General features: G+C 45.6%; 1 protein-coding gene across 5 annotated transcripts; it reads right to left on the bottom strand.

Moving 5' to 3' along the window:
* Positions 1-840: 840 nt before the first annotated feature.
* Positions 841-8,692, bottom strand: LOC136485215 (uncharacterized). Of its 5 annotated transcripts, none has more exons than XM_066482141.1 (7): positions 7,747-8,692; positions 2,759-3,020; positions 2,634-2,671; positions 2,477-2,537; positions 2,286-2,395; positions 2,090-2,216; positions 841-1,974 (listed from the first exon to the last, which is right to left on the bottom strand). In XM_066482141.1, exons 1-7 carry the CDS (start codon positions 7,888-7,890, stop codon positions 1,955-1,957), a joined length of 762 nt encoding a protein of 253 aa, XP_066338238.1. In that variant the 5' UTR covers positions 7,891-8,692; the 3' UTR covers positions 841-1,954. The 5 variants fall into 5 exon arrangements, with proteins under 5 accessions (XP_066338238.1, XP_066338239.1, XP_066338237.1 ...); XM_066482142.1 differs by having other exon boundaries at positions 2,328-2,395; XM_066482140.1 differs by having other exon boundaries at positions 841-1,734; positions 2,328-2,395.
* Positions 8,693-19,550: the final 10,858 nt, after the last annotated feature.

The raw sequence follows: 19,550 nt of genomic DNA, 5'->3' as shown, positions 1-19,550 counted from the left end.
TGAACGGACGCTGGGTGCCAGCGTCCGGTCGACTCTAGTAAGGTTCTAGAGAGAGAAAATCATGACTGGACGCTCGGTCACAACTTAAACACTGGGTTTCGGGGAGAACTGACCGAAGTGTCTGATCAACATGACCGGAGCGTCCGATCACCTCGCAGAGGCACATAACGGTTCGTTTTGAAAAGGGTGTATAAATACTTTCTCCATTCGTGTGAGGGGGTAGTTTTGCTCATTCCAACAGCTGAGAAACACCCTTGAGAGTGCCAAGAAGAACAAGGTCCTAGTGAGGTGATTGAGATTTGAGAATTCCAAAGAGATACCTCATTAGTGAAAGCAAGAGTAGCAAAGTGTACATCCACCTTTCTCATTAGGCTTGTCGTGGTCAAATGAGAGTTCGTGCTTGTTACTCTTGGTGATCGTCATCACCTAGATGGCTTGGTGGTGATTGAAAGCTTGGTGATCATCTAGCGGAGCTTATGGATGACTCAACTCAAGTTGTGAGCAGTTGTGGGTGATTCACCGCGACTGAATGTCAAAAAATTAACCCGTAGAGAGCACTTGATCCTTGCGCGGATCAAGGAGGAGCTACACCCTTACGTTGGTGCTCCAATGAGGATTAATGGAAAGTAACGATTCTCCGATACCTCGACAAAACATCGCCGCGTTCCTCCTCTCTACTTTGAACATTTACTTTGAGCAATTCAATTCTTGTCTTTACATTCATAGAATTGACATGCTAGAGTAATATTTGAACTTATGTCGCAAGACTTTTTGTGCGGTAGAACATTAGAAACACTTTCTAGGCACATGGGGTGAAGTTGAGATAATAATAGTGTTTAATTATTGAAAAGAAATTTAGAATTAGCCCAATTCACCTCCTCTTGGACATCTTGATCCTTTCATCAAGGATATTACAATAAATAACTAAATAAGCAACAGCTTAGTAGCAAGCAGCATGTCTTGTTTTGATCAAATTAAAAGCAGCAAACGAGACCCACACACAAGTACTGCTGCAACAACCCCAGATATCACTCAGTGTAAGAGTTTAAGTCAACTGACAAAATCCTAGCAGGTATGAAGGTTCCACTTCCACACAAACGGAGCACAGCAAAGGGCCAAATATAAGGTCCAACTAGCAAATATATTACATCTTGCAGATGTTCATAAAGTAGCAAATGGCCCTTGGAAGTTGATCCAAAATCACATTGATGCCAAGCAATAATGACCTACGGTCTAGCATGATCATGTTTTTACTGCATTTCAAGGTCTAGCATGATCATGTTTTTACTGCATTTCAAGTTAGGCATTTCTGTTTCACCTCAGCCAAGATGCCATTGAACTGCAGTGCATGGACATCAAGTGCTTGTTCTATGTTGCTTTCCACCACATTCAGTCTGAAAGATTTTCCTCGTCCTGTTCTTTTTCCTTTTCAATAAGCTGTCCTTTGTGGCGAAGGAGGCCAAGTTTCTTCTCAAGCTCAGCTATATCATTATCAATTTCAGAAAGTAATGAATCATTTCGAGACAAAGAATTCATTGTTTGCTGCTTCTGTGTTTGAACTGCAGATTTCTCTTAAAGATGTTTGCTGTATTCAAATTTCACCTTAATCAATTCATCCAGCCAGCGTTCAAAACATTGAACATCAAACCCATTAATCTCTAGTGCAGCTAGTGTACTTTTTTTTCTCTTGAAATGATCCCTCATTGTCAGTTATGTTTGATTTCCATATGCTTCCTACGAAGAGATCAAATGCCACCATCAGACCAAAAGCCATTCCTCCTCGTAGCGTGAGGATATTTTTGCTGCTGAAGTGGAAGAAAATGTGGTTGTTGAGGAAACTCTTTAAAGACATCCATCTCTTCCAATGCAGACCATAAACACGAGTTTTTCAAAAATGGAGCCTGGGTATGAAAGTTGTGTGTGAGCACATCAGTAATTCTATTGTCTTGAGCAGTCAGTCCTTCATCAAACTTGCTACCATATATGTCAATATATGCAGAAATCCAATCATCAGAAACCTACTTATTTGATGTACGGACATTATCATATGAACAGTTTCACCATGGATAAGAACAGATATAGATCATACCATCAGAAGCCGATTCGAAGCTCAAAGGTACCACAGCTACTGGTTCCTCATATTTTACTTCATTTGTGTTCACTGTATCCTCCAAAGTACTATCAAGCTGCAGCTGAGTAGATTCTGATCTCTCCAACTGTATGAAACTAGATATTAGAGTAAGAATCTAATATATAACAGAAGTAGTCACAAATAATGTTCTTACTACTAATGAAGGTTCTCTCTGTGGCCCATCTATTTCATTTACCCTTATCTTTTGGCCCGTACTAGGCGACTCTAATGGGTCTTCGAAGCCTTCCTTTTTCTTACTAAGCCCTGCAGGTTGTATCACAATCATCGAATTTTGACAAACCATCTTTACTGGTGACTCTAATCAGTACTAGTGCAACAACTTACTTTTCTTTGAGGTGTAAACCTTACGGATGAGGGATCTTTTTCTCTCCAACTGATTTTGCACCTACAAAAATATTGACATGGACTCATGGAAAGCCATTGTAAACACCTTGGATGCAAATGTTAACTTTCCAAAAGAGACATAATGCAGCAGACTCACATTGTCAGACGCAACAATTTTTGGGTTTGTTGAGTGTCCTAGGGAAGCATAGATAAACTATGTCATCATTACTAAACAACCACTCATTATTATATAGTGAAAAAGCACATGAAGGTCACCCTTACCGTAGAGTGGTGAACAAGAATTTGGAGGACAGATGCTTGTTAGAGAATTTTCCAAAGCAGATAAGGGAGTGCCCATCTTAGAAACTGAAGCATTTTCAGAACCTTGAGTTAATACTGCCAGTTTTTGCTGTGGTTCTCTCATTGATCTTTTTGCACAAGAATACTCGGCATCATGATCATGTTCATCACAATTGAATGGCACCAGAACATGTGACTTCAGACGTTTTCCAGATGCAAGTGCCTGCCTGAAATTGGCCTGTGTCTGTGCAAGTTATATGGCACATCAGATTGTATAAGGCAAATGTCGAAAAAGTGTCATATAATCTCAATACTTAAGACAATGCTACCACACAATAGAATCTGATGGAGTGCTAAATTACACAGTTTTTTCCCCATAACATGTCTAGGCACATGTTTCATTAATTGGCCTGTGTCTAGTATAATTTTAATATTTCGTTTGGATTTTACAGTGCAAATTCTACTGTCTTGTGGGTGGCATGGCCCCTGCTCAAATCACTCCAGGGAATGGAGTCAAGGAGCAAACTAAAATAATTGTTAGACCATATTCCAGTGCTTGACAAGTTTACAACAACAGCAACAAAGCCTTTGAGTCCCAAACAAGTTGGGGTAGGCTAGAGTTAAAACCCAACAGAAGCAATCAAGGTTCAGGCACGTGAATAGTTGTTTTCCATACACTCCTATCTAAGGCTAAGTCTTTAGATATATTCCATCCTTTCAAGTCTCCTTTTATTGCCTCTACCCAAGTCAACTTCGATCTTCCTCTGCCTCTCTTCACGTTACTATCCTGGCTTAGGATTCCACTATGCACCGGTGCCTCTGGAGGCCTCCGTTGGACATGTCCAAACCATCTTAACCGTTGTTGGACAAGCTTATCTGTTGAACATGTCGTCTTTTTCGTAGGCCAATATTCAGCACCATACAACATAGCAGGTCTAATCGTCATCCTATAAAATTTGCCTTTTAGCTTCTGTGATACCCTTTTGTCACATAGAATACTAGATGCTTGGCGCCATTTCATCCACCCTGCTTTGATTCTATGGCTAACATCTTCATCAATATCCCCGTCTCTCTGTAGCATTGATCCTAAATATCGAAAGGTATCCTTCCCAGGCACTACTTGACCTTCCAAACTAATATCTTCCCCCCCCCCCCCCCCCGAGTAGTAGTGCCGAAGTCACATCTCATATACCCAGTTTTAGTTCTACTGAGTCTAAAACCTTTGGACTCCAAAGTCTCCCGCCATAACTCCAGTTTCTGATTCACTCATGTCCGGCTTTCATCAACTAGCACTACACCGTCCGCGAAAAGCATGCACCAAGGGATGTCCCCTTGTATGTCCCTTGTGACCTCATCCATCACTAAGGCAAACAGATAAGGGCTCAAAGTTGACCCTTAATGTAGTCCTATCCTAATCGGGAAGTCATCTGTGTCTCCATCACTTATTCGAACACTAGTCACAACATTGTTGTACATGTCCTTAATGAGCCCGACGTACTTCGTTGGAACTTTATGTTTGTCCAAAGCCCACCACATAACATTCCTTGGTATGTTATCATTCTCCAAGTCAATAAAAACCATATGTAGATCCTTCTTCTCCCTATACCGCCCCATAACTTGTTTTATTAAGAAAATGGCTTCCATGGTGGACCTTCCGGACATGAAACCAAATTGGTTCATAGAGACCCACATTATTGCTCTCAAGCGATGCTCGATAACTCTCTCCCATAGCTTCATAGTATGGCTCATCAACTTAATTCCACAGTAATTAGTATAACTTTGAATATCTCCTTTATTCTTGTAGATCGGTACCAATATACTTCTCCTCCACTCGTCAGGCATCTTGTTCGATCGAAAAATATGGTTGAACAGCTTGGTTAGCCATACTATAGCTATGTCCCCGAGGCATCTCCACACCTCGATTGGAATACCATCCGGTCCCATTGCCTTACTCCTTTCATCCTTTTCAATGCCTCTCTGACCTCAGATTCTTGGATTCTCCGCACAAAGCGTCTATTGGTGTCCTCAAAAGAGTCATCCAACTGAAAGATTGTGTCCGTATCCTCACCATTGAACAATTTGTCAAAATACTCTTGCCATCGATGTCTGATCTCATCCTCCTTCACCAAGAGATGCTCCCTTTCATCCTTAATTAACTTGGTTGAAGTCCTATTGCTTGACAAGTTTACTTCACAGAAATTGTCGCTATATGAAAATGCAGTCTCTGTGAAGTGTGAACACAAGCTAGAAGGGTGCCTTATTGCATAGAGCTAGAAGCTAAAAATCTAGATGTTTAATTGTGAGATGAGGCAAAACATCTCACAGCAATGTTTTCAAGTCGTCTAGTCGACTCTGGTCGCCATGGGACCGACCAGACGATTAGTCACGATTAGTCGTCGAACAGGACGACCAGTCGAGTCTGGTCTGGGAAATGGGCACACCTACCATCATTGGAGGAAGAGCTCATCTTCGTGAGCTAGGGGGGAGCAGAGGCACAGAGCCAGGGAAGAGCCTCACCATGAGGCGTGTTGGCTGGGATAGAGAAGCAGAGAAGAGAGAAAGAGCAGAGCAGCAGTAGCCGTCATGCACAGGAGCAAAGAAGAGAGAAAGACCAGAGCAGCAGCAGCCGTCACGCACAGGAGAGAAGAGAGAAAAAGCAGAGCAGCAGCAGCCGTCACGCACCGGAGAGCCAGGGAAGAGCTTCACCAAGAGGCGTGCTGGATGGGGAAGAGAAGCAGAGAAGAGAGAAAGAGCATAGCAGCAGCAGCCGTCACGCACAGGAGCAAAGAAGAGAGAAAGAGCAGAGCAGCAGCAGCCGTCATGCACCGGAGAGCCAGGGAAGAGCTTCACCAAGAGGCGTGCTGGCTGGGGAAGAGAAGCAGAGAAGAGAGAAAGAGCAGAGCAGCAGTAGTCGTCACGCACAGGAGCAAACAAGAGAGAAAGACCAGAGCAGCAGCAGCCGTCACGCACAGGAGAGAAGAGAGAAAGAGCAGAGCAGCAGCAGCCGTCACGCACCGGAGAGAATGAGAGATGGGAACCCTAGAGACTTGGCCTCCTGTATATATATTACAGACCCTAGTGGGCCAAATTGGCAGCCCAACTACTCATCTGGAAGCCCAGTCAGGCAAGCCCAAAGAAGGCAGTGCCCAGCCTGGTCGGACGACTAATCGTGATTAGTCGTCAACTAGTCGGACGATCAGGTTTCTAGTCGAGCTAATCGAGTCGAAGTCTCTAATCGAGGTCATGGTACCGACCAGACCGACTAATCGCGATTAATCGGATGACTTGTAAACATTGTCTCACAGAGATGAAAATCTTCATGTGCCTAATTCAGCAGTGGTCTAATTTGTTGCTAGATCTTACAGATCTCTAGATATTTGACGTTTCTAAATTCTTGACACATGTTTCTGAATTAAATGACAAGACAACACATCTGCAATTCTTCCTCAATTTCTGTTGTGTCCTGTCTTTGCTGGTGGTACCTAGATATTTCGGTGGACTCCGAAAGGCCACAGAATGTGATGACTGTACAGGCTAACTTCATTTCTTTTTTATTTGACTAATTTTGTAATCACTAGTTTTCTAAACAGGGAGACAACAGGATTATTGTCCCATGTTACCTTGGAACAATTTCACTTGTATACTTTTTAACAATACACTGTAAATAGAATTTAACGATACACTGTTTTTCAAGTCGCTGCAATGACAAAGGAACAATAATTGTCATAGGCAAAACAAATAACAACAATCATAGCTTGTCCGTGGAGGGATTTACATTTGTGCATTCCTGTTTATGGTGAGCTATGTGCTTTTGGTACTATTTTTCTTCTTGAAATGTCATGTTCTGTGTACTGTACTACTGTGTAGTGTTAAGACTCATATGGTTTGAAATATCATGTTCTGTGAAATTATTATTGTTTTTTCTACATAAAATGGCCGCAAGTTGTGTTGAATAAGAAGTTACTATTATTGTGTATAAATTGTACATCTGTGACAAATCCATCCTGCAACCACTTGGTTGCCTGCATGATAGTGGCAAAAGTATTCAAAAGGCATATGGCTTAACATCTTATTGTCTTCTTTCCAGAAAAGCATATAGCGCCAGAAGACTGGGTTCATCTTACTGTCTTCTATTAAAAAAAAGGGATATAGCTTAACATTGATATAGTGACATGGAAATTACCAACGAGTTGTTTTTTATTTTGTTACATACGTGCACAGTGCACTGCAAGTAAAAAGGGACGGCCTTATTACTTTTTACAGTTGCAGAGTTATTATCTCTCAGTTGTTGCTTGAATAGTTGAATGGTGACGTCTCAGTTTTGAAATTGCAGGAGAGCCTAATGAAATTCCAGGAGAGGGCAACCGAGCTGGGCTGGGGCTTCATATTACAGGCCTGTAGTTCTGATTATCAGAGTTTCTATTTTTGAACTTTGCACTGAAGAAAGAAGAGGCTTCGGGTTTTTTATTTACTACTTCATTGTGTTGTTGCTGTCAAAGACTTATTACCCTAACTTTTATGAAGACTATTTTAGTGTTGTTGAGAATTCCATCAATATTCAAAAGCACTGTGAAGTATTGATTTAACTCACTAAAACAAGCTAAGAGTTCTTGTTTATCTCAGATGATGTAATCTATATTTGATCATGCATATGTCTTTCCTAGATATCTTTTTAGTAGCAATAGTGGACACTATCAGTCGCCTGCATTACGGAATTAGGCAGGCAAGTACTAACTACTAAGTACAGTGTAACTAAGACAAGTAAGCATATTGAGCTGTGAGTTTTGTGGGCTATATGTATGCGGGGTGCGGGCTTCCGCTAGTCTACCACCAAGTCCACAAACACAAGTTGAGCCAAACTTTGTTAGTGGACAGCGGCATACCCACTGTATTAGTTTTGTGCCAAACTTTGTGGGCTTGCTAACTAAAATAAAGCAATAAGAGTTAAAAAATGGGGGTTGTTGTATTACCTTGGCGCTCAGTTCTCCGGTGGAACTCACTCTCCGGTGGCAAGTGCTGCACGGCCGGCCTGATAAACTGCCAATGCAGGTACTCCGAGCGGCCACCCTCCTCCCCGTTCTGATCGGAGTACTCAACGATGTAGCTGAACTCATCGATTACCTTGGCCACCTTCGCAGGGAACCACATCTCCCGTTCCCTCACCACCTCCACCAACTCCCCGACCATGTACCTCCTGATTTCGCGCTTGGGGCGGACGGCGACAACCGCCCGCGACGGGACCCAGTCGCCGTCGACGTAGTCGCGTCGGGGCCGGACGAGGCAGGGTACGTACGTGATGACCTCGTGGGTGATTGGGAAGGCGACGGTGACGGACCTGGGGTCGGCGGAGAGGACGAGGCCGGACCACCAGCCGCGTTCGTGGAAGACCTCGATGAAGTCGTGGACGAGGAAGCACGGCGGGGATTCCGGAGCCGGGGGCCGCGGCCGGACGTGGGTGGGGGCGAATCGCCTGATGTGGCCGTCGCCGTCGAAGGTGACGCTGTACGGCGCCGGGCGGCAGCGAAGCCCACTACGGTGGCCTTGAACCAGATGCCGTAGTAACCCTTGCCGTCGAGGCGGACCTCGACCTCGGCGCCGGGGGGCAGGAGGCCCATCTCCCCGGTAGGGGATGGATCCGGAGAGCACAGGGAGTACGGTGGCTGAGGCCGAGCCTCCCGCTGAGTGCTCCAGTTCTGTCGACCGCGGCGGCGGCGGCCCGGGAGCGCCGGGGAGCGGCCGGTCGCCATGGGTTTAGGGTTTTCGCAGGTGATTTGGGCGTGAGCGCGCGCATCCGCGCCGTGACTACCGACTACGGCGGCTATGCTAGGCAGCCTCCGTTCCGCGCAACGGAAAAGGGACAAGAGAGCAATGTTTTAGGCTGTGTTTGGATCTAGGACTTTCGAAGGATTTCTAGAGGAATCGGTCTTCCGGTAGTTTCGAGTTCTGACTTTGGACTCCGGTAGCAGTTTAGGAATTTCACGATTGGACTCCGGTAGCAGTTTAGGAATTTCACGAGAATCAATTTATTTTCAAAGGGAAAACACAGGACATGAGAAAAAATCCCGCAATCCAAAGGACCTATATTCTTCATAGGCAGTTCCTTTATTCTTTTAACTCCTGTAGCAATGTTTTTATAGTGGTGATATTGGGGATAACTAATTCTACTTTTTTTTATTACTACGAGAGATGTTGCGGCACATTACCGATAATCTCCCCAATTAATTGGACCTACCGCTAGATTATAAATTTTTTATTTTCTTTGTTTATTTTTTCTTTCAGTTACTCCCCGTCAAACGCCGCATTCCAGCCATTGGCCATGGCCCTAGCGCCCCATTTCTCCATCCCATCCACCCTAGACATGGTGCCTCTTCTCTCCAAGCCCTCCGCCACAGGCCATCGTGCCCCTTCTCTCCACCCCTTCCGTCCCTGACCATGGTGCCCCTTCTCTTCTTCTCCCCCAAATCTGAAGCGACATTTCTGCCATGGTAACCACCTGCAAGCTCTACCTCCGGGCCATGGCGTCCCAATGCCGCCTACCTGCTATCGCTCGTGAGAACGACGATGATGAGCAGGACCCTCTTTACCTCGGCACGCGGGGTCTGGGGAGGTGGGCCTAGATCATCGGAGGGTGGAGACATCGTCGGAGGAGAGGCTGGCACGCTTGGCGGTGCTCTCACCACCACCATCGAGCTCTACAAGCGGATCTATGCTGCTCCAAACCCCTACGACGGTGGAGGTTGCGAGCAGCTCGAAGGACGACGACCATCACTACAACACAAAATCTTTCACACAACGTTTGGCTTTGGGGCTCGGAGACCAACAGGCTGGTTGCCCGCCTCCGTTATTCGGTGGCCAAGCAGTCAGACCAGCAACCGCCTCGGTTAATCCTTAATGGAGGAGGGCAACCTAAACCGCCCGCCTCGGTTAATATCAATTAACCAAGGCGGTTATCCTAACGCAACCGCCTCGGTTAGTACATTAAACGAGACGGTCGTCTGAAAGCAACCACCTCAGTTAATCGATATTAACCGATGCAGGTGCTTAAGGTTGCCCGCCTCGGTTAATCCATTAACGGAGGCGGTTGGTACAAGGCAACCGCCTCGGTAAGTTGCCTGCCTCGGTTAATCCTAGGGCTATAAATGCGCCCAGCCGCCACCCCCCACCATTCTTTCTCACGTTTTCTCCATTTTTGTGGGTTTTGAGCTTCAAAACCCTAAAAATTGAGCCTTTCTTAGGGGGAGAAGTTTTGTCCTTGGATTTGTTGAAGGAGGGCACCGCAAGAGGTTGCTACACGCTCTTCAATCCTCATTCTTCTCTCTTTTTTCAACATTTGGGTGCTTTTTTCTAGATCTACATAGAGGAGAGAGAAAAACAGATCTTGGGCTACCTGGCTACATTTTTTCAATACTGCTATGCTTATATGCCTTTTTCACTGTGTGTGCAAGGTTCACGGGCATGGACAGGGAATGGATGTACCGGACATCGCGGCTGGATCCGGCTTACCTGGTTCAGGTGAAAAAGTTTGTTCCCGCTGTGGAAAAGCATCGTCTGAGTATGAAGCGGTCATGCATCATTTGTCCGTGTAATCACAGCCAGAACAAGCTTGCCAAGGAAGATGACATGGTGCAATCTCACTTGGTCCGGTTTGCTTTCTTCAAAGATTACACCACCTGGAAATTTTACGGTGAAGCAGATGGGAGTGCCGGTGTAACTAGAGGAAACTCGTCGACGTTGACGACAGTGGTGACCGTAGAATATGACGGAGGACAACAACCCTCATCATCATCATCAGCAGCAGCCGACGGGCATGGCACTACTGCTGGCAGCAATGCTGATCGTGATTACATCATGATGGATGATTTACTCCAAGACATGGCCAGTGACGATGGCAGGGGGGCAGCGATGGGGATGGTGAGCAGGTTGCTGTGAGGGCGCCCAAGGATGTGGAGCTTTTTGAGGAAATATCTAACCGCCTTCACCATGACGATGTTCTATTTGGGAGCCCGAGGTAGCTGGAGAATTTGAGAGAGATGAAGCAAGCATCAATTAATTCCCTCTATAAGGATTGTCCAAAGCAGTGGATAGCGCTGCTTTTTAACCTCCAGATGCTAAAGCTGAAGGCTCACCATGGCTGGTCTGACACTAGCTTCAACAACCTATTACGTATCCTTGCTTCCACATACCCAAGGATAACAAGGTGCCCGCCAATACCTATCAGGCAAAGAAGCTAATTCGGCCAGTGGCGAGGAAGCTTAAAAAGTTCCACGCCTACCCTAACCACTGTATCCTATATTGGGGCCCGTATGAGAACTTAGGGAGCTATTCGCACTGCGGCGTGAGTCGATACAAGAGGAATGTCGGTTGTCGCATGGATGCGAATGACAAGGGAGCCTCGAGTGGGCCGAGAAGAAGACGGCCAAGAAGAGTAGTGCAAAGCAGATCCCGTCTCATGAGGACAAGGAAGAAGAGGGTTGCACATAGAGGAAAAGCCATGCCCTATCGATGTGGTACCAGCCGGTGATCGATCGCCTACGTGCTATATTTGAGAACCCCGAGGATGCCAAGCTAATGTCCTAGCATGCATCTGATGATCGCACAAAGGATGATGGCAAGCTACGACTCCTAGCTGATGGCCAGAAGTGGAAGCATTTCAACGCTAAGTTCCCGGAGTTCGGCAACGAGGCGAGGAACGTCAAGTTCGTGGTGAGTACCGACAAGATGAATCCGTTAGGTGACCTCAGCAGCTCGCACAACACTTTGCCGGTCATCCTCACCATCTACAACAAACCTCCCTGGTTATGTTAGAAGCACATGTATCTTTTGCTGACCATGCTTATTTCTAGACCGAAGCAGCCCGACAATGATATAGATGTGTTCCTAGAGCCATTCATGGAGGACATGAATGTAGGACACGTGGACGCCTAAGAGGGGGGGGGTGAATTAGGCAACTTAAAATTCTAACTCCAAACTATGGCCTCTTTTTCTACCTCTAGCAAAACCTATGCAAAAGATAATCTATCTAGATGTGCAACTACGGTTTTGCTAGTGTGTTGCTATCTCTACCGCAAATGATAATAAAAAGATCAATGTAAATGCGGAAGCTTAAAGAGCAAGGTAGAGATATGCAAACTCCCGTCGATGACTCCGGTATTTTTACCGAGGTATCGAGAAGCGCGCAAGCTTCCCCCTAGTCCTCGTTGGAGCCCCTCGCAAGGAATCCCTCGCAAGGGCCAAGCTCCCGGTCGGGTAACTCCGTGGATAGCCTCGGGCCTTCCCCACGCGCAAGTGGGTCTCCGATGTGCCTTCCGGCAAGCCTCTCCCGGATGCTCCCCGCCGTCTTCACTATCAAGCTTTCGGCCAAAACGCCGCGGGCCTTGTTCCCTTCGGTACACGGTGGCGGCCGCACCACAAACGTGGTTGGTGCGATCTCGCAAGACTTCAAGCCCCTCCGATGTACAACTCTTGTGCTCGCAAGCACGGGGTGGCAAGAGGTATGCAAACCTCACTAAACACTAGGCATACACCTAGAGCAAGCGCATAAGCGGTGGTCTAATCAACCTAAGCACTTCGCAAAGCACCTACGCTAATCACCTGATGAAACACTAAGCACTATGCAAGTGGAGATCACTAAAATGGTGTATCAACACCCTTGGTATGTTTCCTCAGCTCCACACTTACCAAATGGCCGGTTGGGGGTTGTATTTATAAGCCCCACTGAGAAAGTAGCCGTTGGGGTCCAACTCCCGCAATTCTGCTACTGACCGGACGCGTCCGGTCGTCCCGACCGTTGTAGCCGCGAACCACCGATCGGACGCTGCTAGCGTCCGGTCGCAGTTTCGCGTGCCTGGAACCTCTCTGTACTCGATCGGACGCTGATGCCCTGCGTCCGGTCGGTTGCCTCCAGCGTCCGGTCCTTGCGTCCGGTCGCCTGTCTGCCGAGCCACCGGTCCAGCGTCCGGTCGCGCTTTCAGCGTCCGGTCCAGCGTCCGGTCGCCTCTGCGAGCTCGTTTCTTCGCGATCTTGCGTACGGCTTGGTTCCAATCTTCATGCTTGGACTTTGCTTGATATCTTGGGTCTTCACTTGTGCTTCTAAGGTCTTTCTTAAGGTGTTGATCATCGGATCATCACGTCGCCTTAATCCAAGTCATGTCTTGCACCCTATTGGACTACAAAACAAACACTTGCAAATTCATTAGTCCAATTTGGTTGTGTTGGTCATCAAGCACCAAAATCCAAAGTAAATGAGCCTAGGGTTCATTTTCCTTACAATCTCCCCCTTTTTGGTGATTGATGACAACACGACCAAAGCAAGCAAATGATAAAAATTTTAAATTTAAAAATTATCTACTTGCTAGGATGCAATGCAAAGGGCAAGTTTATGATGCTAAGAGATACTATATGAAAGACTATGATACCAATTGAAGACCTAGCTTGCCCTTGCAAATGTCCCCATGTGTCATTATGGATTAAAGTTTTGCTTCTTATAAATTCTCCCCATTACTTAAACTAATCCATAATCCACTATCCTTCCTTTCTTGGACCATTACCATTTGTAAACATTAACTTAATGCTTGCCTTTGGTCCTCCAAATTCTCCCCCTTTGGCATCAAACACCGAAAAGGAAGACATTAGTAGCACAAGGAAGGGTCAAATTTCATGATCCTTTGTATATAGAGTGAAATGGATCACAAGATTTGACTCTCATATTGTATAGAATAAGCTCCCCCTAAATATATGCATACATATGATAGAAAACAAAGCATATGCATAGTTAGCAATTTATTGTTCAAGAGAGTTTAATCTATATAATGCATGGAGAAAGCATGAAAATATGAAATGAAATCAACATGATGAAGCCAATTGAAGAATGATGCTTAACTCCGGGGACTCCAATTTCCTTACAATGAGACTACTACAAATGTGATTGTTTTAAAAAAAATGATATCATTTGAACAAGTGTTAGTCTCAAGGCATCCATCTTGTAGATTAAGCTCCCCCCTAAATTTGTGCACACAAGTGTTGAATACTTGTGACATTTGTGCACATTGATTTGAGTATCAAAATACCATTTGAAAGATGATATTTGGGAGAGATTATCTACAATTTGGACTTTGGCACATATTAGATAAATAATTGTAAAACAAGCTATGTGCCGTGCTTCGAAGCAATTTTAAACCATGTAGGTTTGCTCCAAGGGTTGATAATGAAACCGAGCAAGCCTACCATATAATATACCTATTGAATGCATAACAAAAGTTGTAAGCATGTAAATGCAAACATTAGGCATGAAAGATAACTAGAAGCTTTTAAGAGTATACCAATTGAAAGACAAAGCCAATTGAAATGAATACTAATTGGAAGTAATGACATCTAGTTACCTAACATGGGAAGGGGAATTTGGGTCCATAGTATTCACTAACCTACTTGGCAATGACTTTGTCCATCATGATGCACCCCATGAAATGCACCCGTACTTTGCCAAGTCTCCAAATTCCCCGACTTCCGACGGACTTCTCACTTCCCTTTCGGGATCCAAACCTTCTTGGTGCTCTTCATGTTGGAAATGATTTCCTTTGGCACCCAAAAGCGTTTGACCCCATTGTTGGCTTGCTTGTTCACCTTGATGGCCACCACCTTGTCATTTTTCTTCTTCTTCAAGAGATAAGGTGTGGAGGCCTTCTTGTCCACCTTGTTGGTGTAGGTGTTGGAGAGCTTGCTTGTTTGCTTTTTCTCCTTCTTCTTTGCTCCTCCCCCATTCTTCACCTTGCACTCATAGGACTTGTGGCCTTCTTTGTGGCACACGTAGCAAACCACGGTTTGTCCTTTATCAAGCTTCTTCACTCCCTTGATGGTGTTATCTTGATGAAGTTGGGTTTGCTTCGCATTGCCTTTCACTTGAGTCAAGTCCATGGTGAGGCGAGCTACTTCTTGCTTGAGTTGCTCATTCTCTTTTGCAACCTCTTGTGTGCATGTATCTACAATCACTTTCTCAACACAAGCTTGGTTGCACAAAGGTGAGTCTAAATATAAATCATTGCAAGAGGTAGATGCATCCTTTTTAATTATGTCATTTCTTTTAGATGCCTTTGTGGGGGTATTTTTAACGGCCTCAAGATTAGCAACTTTATTTGTTAGCTCATCACAATGTTTGCACATGATTTCCATTTTAGCAAGCAAACTTTGATAATCATTTTGTGAGCTAGCTAACTTTTCTTTTAATTTTTTCATTTTTCTTTTCAAGTTGCTTATCATTAATTGTGCATGCACTTGTTGTTGCACTAGCCTCAAGTTTCTTAATTTTAGTAGATAGTTCAACATTGAGATTTGCAAAGTTTTCATATTGTTCAAGCAAATTCTTGTATGCTTCTTGTGAACTACCTAGCTCTTCTTTTAAAGTTTTGAGCTTCTTTTGTTGACTAGTGCAAATTTTAGCATATTTAAGATTTTGTTGCACAATTGTATTGTAAGAAGGCAAATCATCATCACTATCACTCTCACTAGAGGATGAGCTTTCGTTACCTCGTGCCATAAGGCACATTCGTGAAGAGCTTGATGATGAGTGCTTGCGGCCTCGCCTCTTGTGATGGTTTTCTTCTTCACTTGAAGAATCATCCCATGACCTTATTGTTGTGAGGGCTTTGTTCTTGCACGCCTTCTTCTTTGTCTTGGGTATGGGCTTGTTTGGACAAACTTCCACAAAGTGCCCCAACTCGCCGCATCCATAGCATCTTTTCTTTCTTTGCTCATTTCTTTGATTGGTGAAAATGAGGTCTTGGATTTGGATGGGCACACCCTTGACATTGAGCTTTTGAATCATCTTCTCCACCTTGTTGATAAGTTTGATTGATTCTTCATCAAGGTCGGAGGTGGAGGAGGAAGATTGATCATCACTTGATTCTTCTTCTTCATCATCATCATCCTCATCTTCATCTTCACTTGAGGAGCTTGAGCTTGAGCTTGTCTCAACTTGCTTACCCTTCATCTTCTTCTTCTCGCTACATGCGAGAGCTTTGCCTTTGCTTGATGAAGAAGCTTCTTCTTGACCCATCTTACGTGACATTTCAAATGCCACTAGCTTGCCAATCACTATGCCTGGGGTCATGTTGCTCAAGTCCTCCATGTTGTGAAGGATGGTGATGATGCTTGCATATTTCTTTTGTGGTAGCACGGAGATGATCTTCCTCACGATGTCCGCATCATCTAGCTTTAATAATCCTATAGAATGGAGCTCATTGATAATTAGATTCAAACGAGAATACGTATCACGAACAAGCTCATCATCATTCATAGTAAAGGAATCATAGTTTTGCTTTGCTAGACAATGTTTTTGCTCACGGACATTACTTGTGCCGTCATGGAGCTCTTGGAGTTTTAACCAAATTTCATGTGCCGTATTTAAAGTAAATACTTGGTTAAAAACATCCATGCTAAAGGATTCAAACAAGCAATTTTTTGCTCTAGCATTAAAATGCAATTCTTTTTCATCACTCTTTGTGGGTTTTTCGGGATTCTTAATGGGTTTCATCCCGTCACGAGTGACTCTCCATACACCTAAATCAACCGCCTCAAGATGACAAGCCATTCTTGCCTTATAATAGAGGAAGTTAGTGCCGTCAAATTGTGGAGGCCTAGCGGTATCCATCCCAACCACTCTAAAAAGGCGTCGACTCAACGGCGGTTAAGCCAAAGGTCCAAATTGAGCCAACCTGGCTCTGATACCACTTGTAGGACACGTGGACGCCTAAGAGGGGGGGGGTGAATTAGGCAACTTAAAATTCTAACTCCAAACTATGGCCTCTTTTTCTACCTCTAGCAAAACCTATGCAAAAGATAATCTATCTAGATGTGCAACTACGGTTTTGCTAGTATGTTGCTATCTCTACCGCAAATGATAATAAAAAGATCAATGTAAATGCGGAAGCTTAAAGAGCAAGGTAGAGATATGCAAACTCCCGTCGATGACTCCGGTATTTTTACCGAGGTATCGAGAAGCGCGCAAGCTTCCCCCTAGTCCTCGTTGGAGCCCCTCGCAAGGAATCCCTCGCAAGGGCCAAGCTCCCGGTCGGGTAACTCCGTGGATAGCCTCGGGCCTTCCCCACGCGCAAGTGGGTCTCCGATGTGCCTTCCGGCAAGCCTCTCCCGGATGCTCCCCGCCGTCTTCACTATCAAGCTTTCGGCCGAAACGCCGCGGGCCTTGTTCCCTTCGGTACACGGTGGCGGCCGCACCACAAACGCGGTTGGTGCGATCTCGCAAGACTTCAAGCCCCTCCGATGTACAACTCTTGTGCTCGCAAGCACGGGGTGGCAAGAGGTATGCAAACCTCACTAAACACTAGGCATACACCTAGAGCAAGCGCATAAGCGGTGGTCTAATCAACCTAAGCACTTCGCAAAGCACCTACGCTAATCACCTGATGAAACACTAAGCACTATGCAAGTGGAGATCACTAAAATGGTGTATCAACACCCTTGGTATGTTTCCTCAGCTCCACACTTACCAAATGGCCGGTTGGGGGTTGTATTTATAAGCCCCACTGAGAAAGTAGCCGTTGGGGTCCAACTCCCGCAATTCTGCTACTGACCGGACGCGTCCGGTCGTCCCGACCGTTGTAGCCGCGAACCACCGATCGGACGCTGCTAGCGTCCGGTCGCAGTTTCGCGTGCCTGGAACCTCTCTGTACTCGATCGGACGCTGATGCCCTGCGTCCGGTCGGTTGCCTCCAGCGTCCGGTCCTTGCGTCCGGTCGCCTGTCTGCCGAGCCACCGGTCCAGCGTCCGGTCGTGCTTTCAGCGTCCGGTCCAGCGTCCGGTCGCCTCTGCGAGCTCGTTTCTTCGCGATCTTGCGTACGGCTTGGTTCCAATCTTCATGCTTGGACTTTGCTTGATATCTTGGGTCTTCACTTGTGCTTCTAAGGTCTTTCTTAAGGTGTTGATCATCGGATCATCACGTCGCCTTAATCCAAGTCATGTCTTGCACCCTATTGGACTACAAAACAAACACTTGCAAATTCATTAGTCCAATTTGGTTGTGTTGGTCATCAAGCACCAAAATCCAAAGTAAATGAGCCTAGGGTTCATTTTCCTTACAATGAAGAAAGTATGGGAAGAAGGGGTCAATATGATGGATGCGTCCCTAAAGGAGTTCACTCTAAAAGCCATCATGTCTGTCACTGTCACCACTTACCATGGTCTTTTTTCACTATCGGGGCAGATCAAAGGGAAGACTGTCTACGTAGTTTGCATTGATGGTACTTGCTATACTTACCTTAATGCATCCAAGAAGATGGTATACATGAGGCATAGGCGATTCCTCATCAGATAGCATAGGTACCGAACAACTACGATGAAAAAAGTACTTCGACAACAAGGACGAGCCACAAATTGACAAGCTAGAAAACACTAGGTACGGGCAAAAGGTGTTTGACATGGTGAAGGGCATTGAGGTTGAGTTTGGAAAGAAGAAGAAAGAGAAAGATGGGACCACGACAAGGAAGAGAAAGTAGGCACTTCGTTTGGAGTTTGAGGGCCTCGCGCAAGTATCACTACTACAGAAAAGATTTTTAGAGACGGTCAAAAGTGATATTTAGAGACGGTTTTAAAACCACTACTATGCCAATGATCGTAAAATAAGTGATTTTCATAGGCGGTTTCAAAACCGCCTCTAAAATTTGATTTTCAGAGGCAGTTCTCTTAAGTCAACCGGCTCTGAAAATTTTTCAAATTTTTTAAAATCATTTAGAGTCTAAAAAAATAAGAAAAACTATTTTTAATATAGCTAGAAGGGCTGAGGATCGGCCGATCGTCCACAGCTCACATGATTTATTTTTCACTTGTTTTGAATAAATGTCTACACCCGGATTCGAACCCACAACCTCTCCCTCGCGCGATCCCTCCTCTTCCACCACACCATGCAATCACATGTGTCAAGTGCTACGATGATGTCTATTTGTACTAATATATACAAATCTTATGATCAATATTTTAGCTCATAAACAATCTTAAATGAGAAAATTTTTTAACTATAAAGTTTTAGAACTCGTCGAGCACTCCAACTTTGATATAGAACATTTCACTATGTGAAAAACGGTTTGTAGCAACGGGATAAATTTTTTGTAGGGGCGGCTGGTGATGGAGCCGCCCCTACAGTGACGTGCTAGGAAGCCATTAGACCAGCTGCCCCTACAAATGGCACAGTAGGGACGGCTAATAATACGAGCCGCCCCTACAAACAGGGTCGATTTATAGAGGCGGCTCACTCACCAGCCGCCCCCAGTGTTACGATTTGTAGGGGCGGCTCAATCACCAGCCGTCCCTACAAATCACTTGTACAACAAATATCTCCCAGTCCTCAGTCCCCAGTCCCCGGCCCGGTCCCGTTCCCCTCTGATCCTTTCCTCTCTCTCTCTCTCTCTCTCTCTCTCTCTCTCTCTCATCCCCACCGTCGCCACCTCCGCCGTCTCTTCCTCCCCTACACCTACGCCGCCGCCGCACCTCCCCTCTTCCTCCTCCGCCGCCACCATCCCTCCCCATCCCCCAACCACGACGGCTCCACGGAGGCCAAGATCTAGGCATGGTGGCTCGTGAGTCCAGCGGCCGCCAGATCCGGTAAGGGGCCGGCTCCCATGAAGCCCGATTGATTTAGAGAGGCCCTCCATGGCCTCACCTTCGCTGGCGTCGCCAAGGAGGCTAGGCGACCTCGGTGGCACGCCCCCAGATCCGGCGAGGCCGCTTCCTACAAAGCTGTTGCGTATCGGATCTAGAGAACTAGCTCTCG

The sequence above is a fragment of the Miscanthus floridulus genome, chromosome 10 (assembly GCF_019320115.1).
Source record: "Miscanthus floridulus cultivar M001 chromosome 10, ASM1932011v1, whole genome shotgun sequence".
In the NCBI taxonomy this organism is placed as follows: domain Eukaryota; kingdom Viridiplantae; phylum Streptophyta; class Magnoliopsida; order Poales; family Poaceae; genus Miscanthus; species Miscanthus floridulus.
Note: the sequence above shows the minus strand (reverse complement) of the source record. Positions and strands in the feature narration are given on the sequence as shown.

Excerpts from the sequence above, each read along its gene's own strand:
- LOC136485215 (XM_066482138.1), bottom strand. The coding sequence starts at position 7,890 with ATGAGTTCAGCTACATCGTTGAGTACTCCGATCAGAACGGGGAGGAGG. Across the intron at positions 3,021-7,746 it reads CCGGAGAACTGAGCGCCAAG|ACACAGGCCAATTTCAGGCA; the intron begins GTAATACAACAA and ends TAACTTGCACAG. Across the intron at positions 2,396-2,476 it reads GGTTTACACCTCAAAGAAAA|GGCTTAGTAAGAAAAAGGAA; the intron begins GTAAGTTGTTGC and ends TACAACCTGCAG.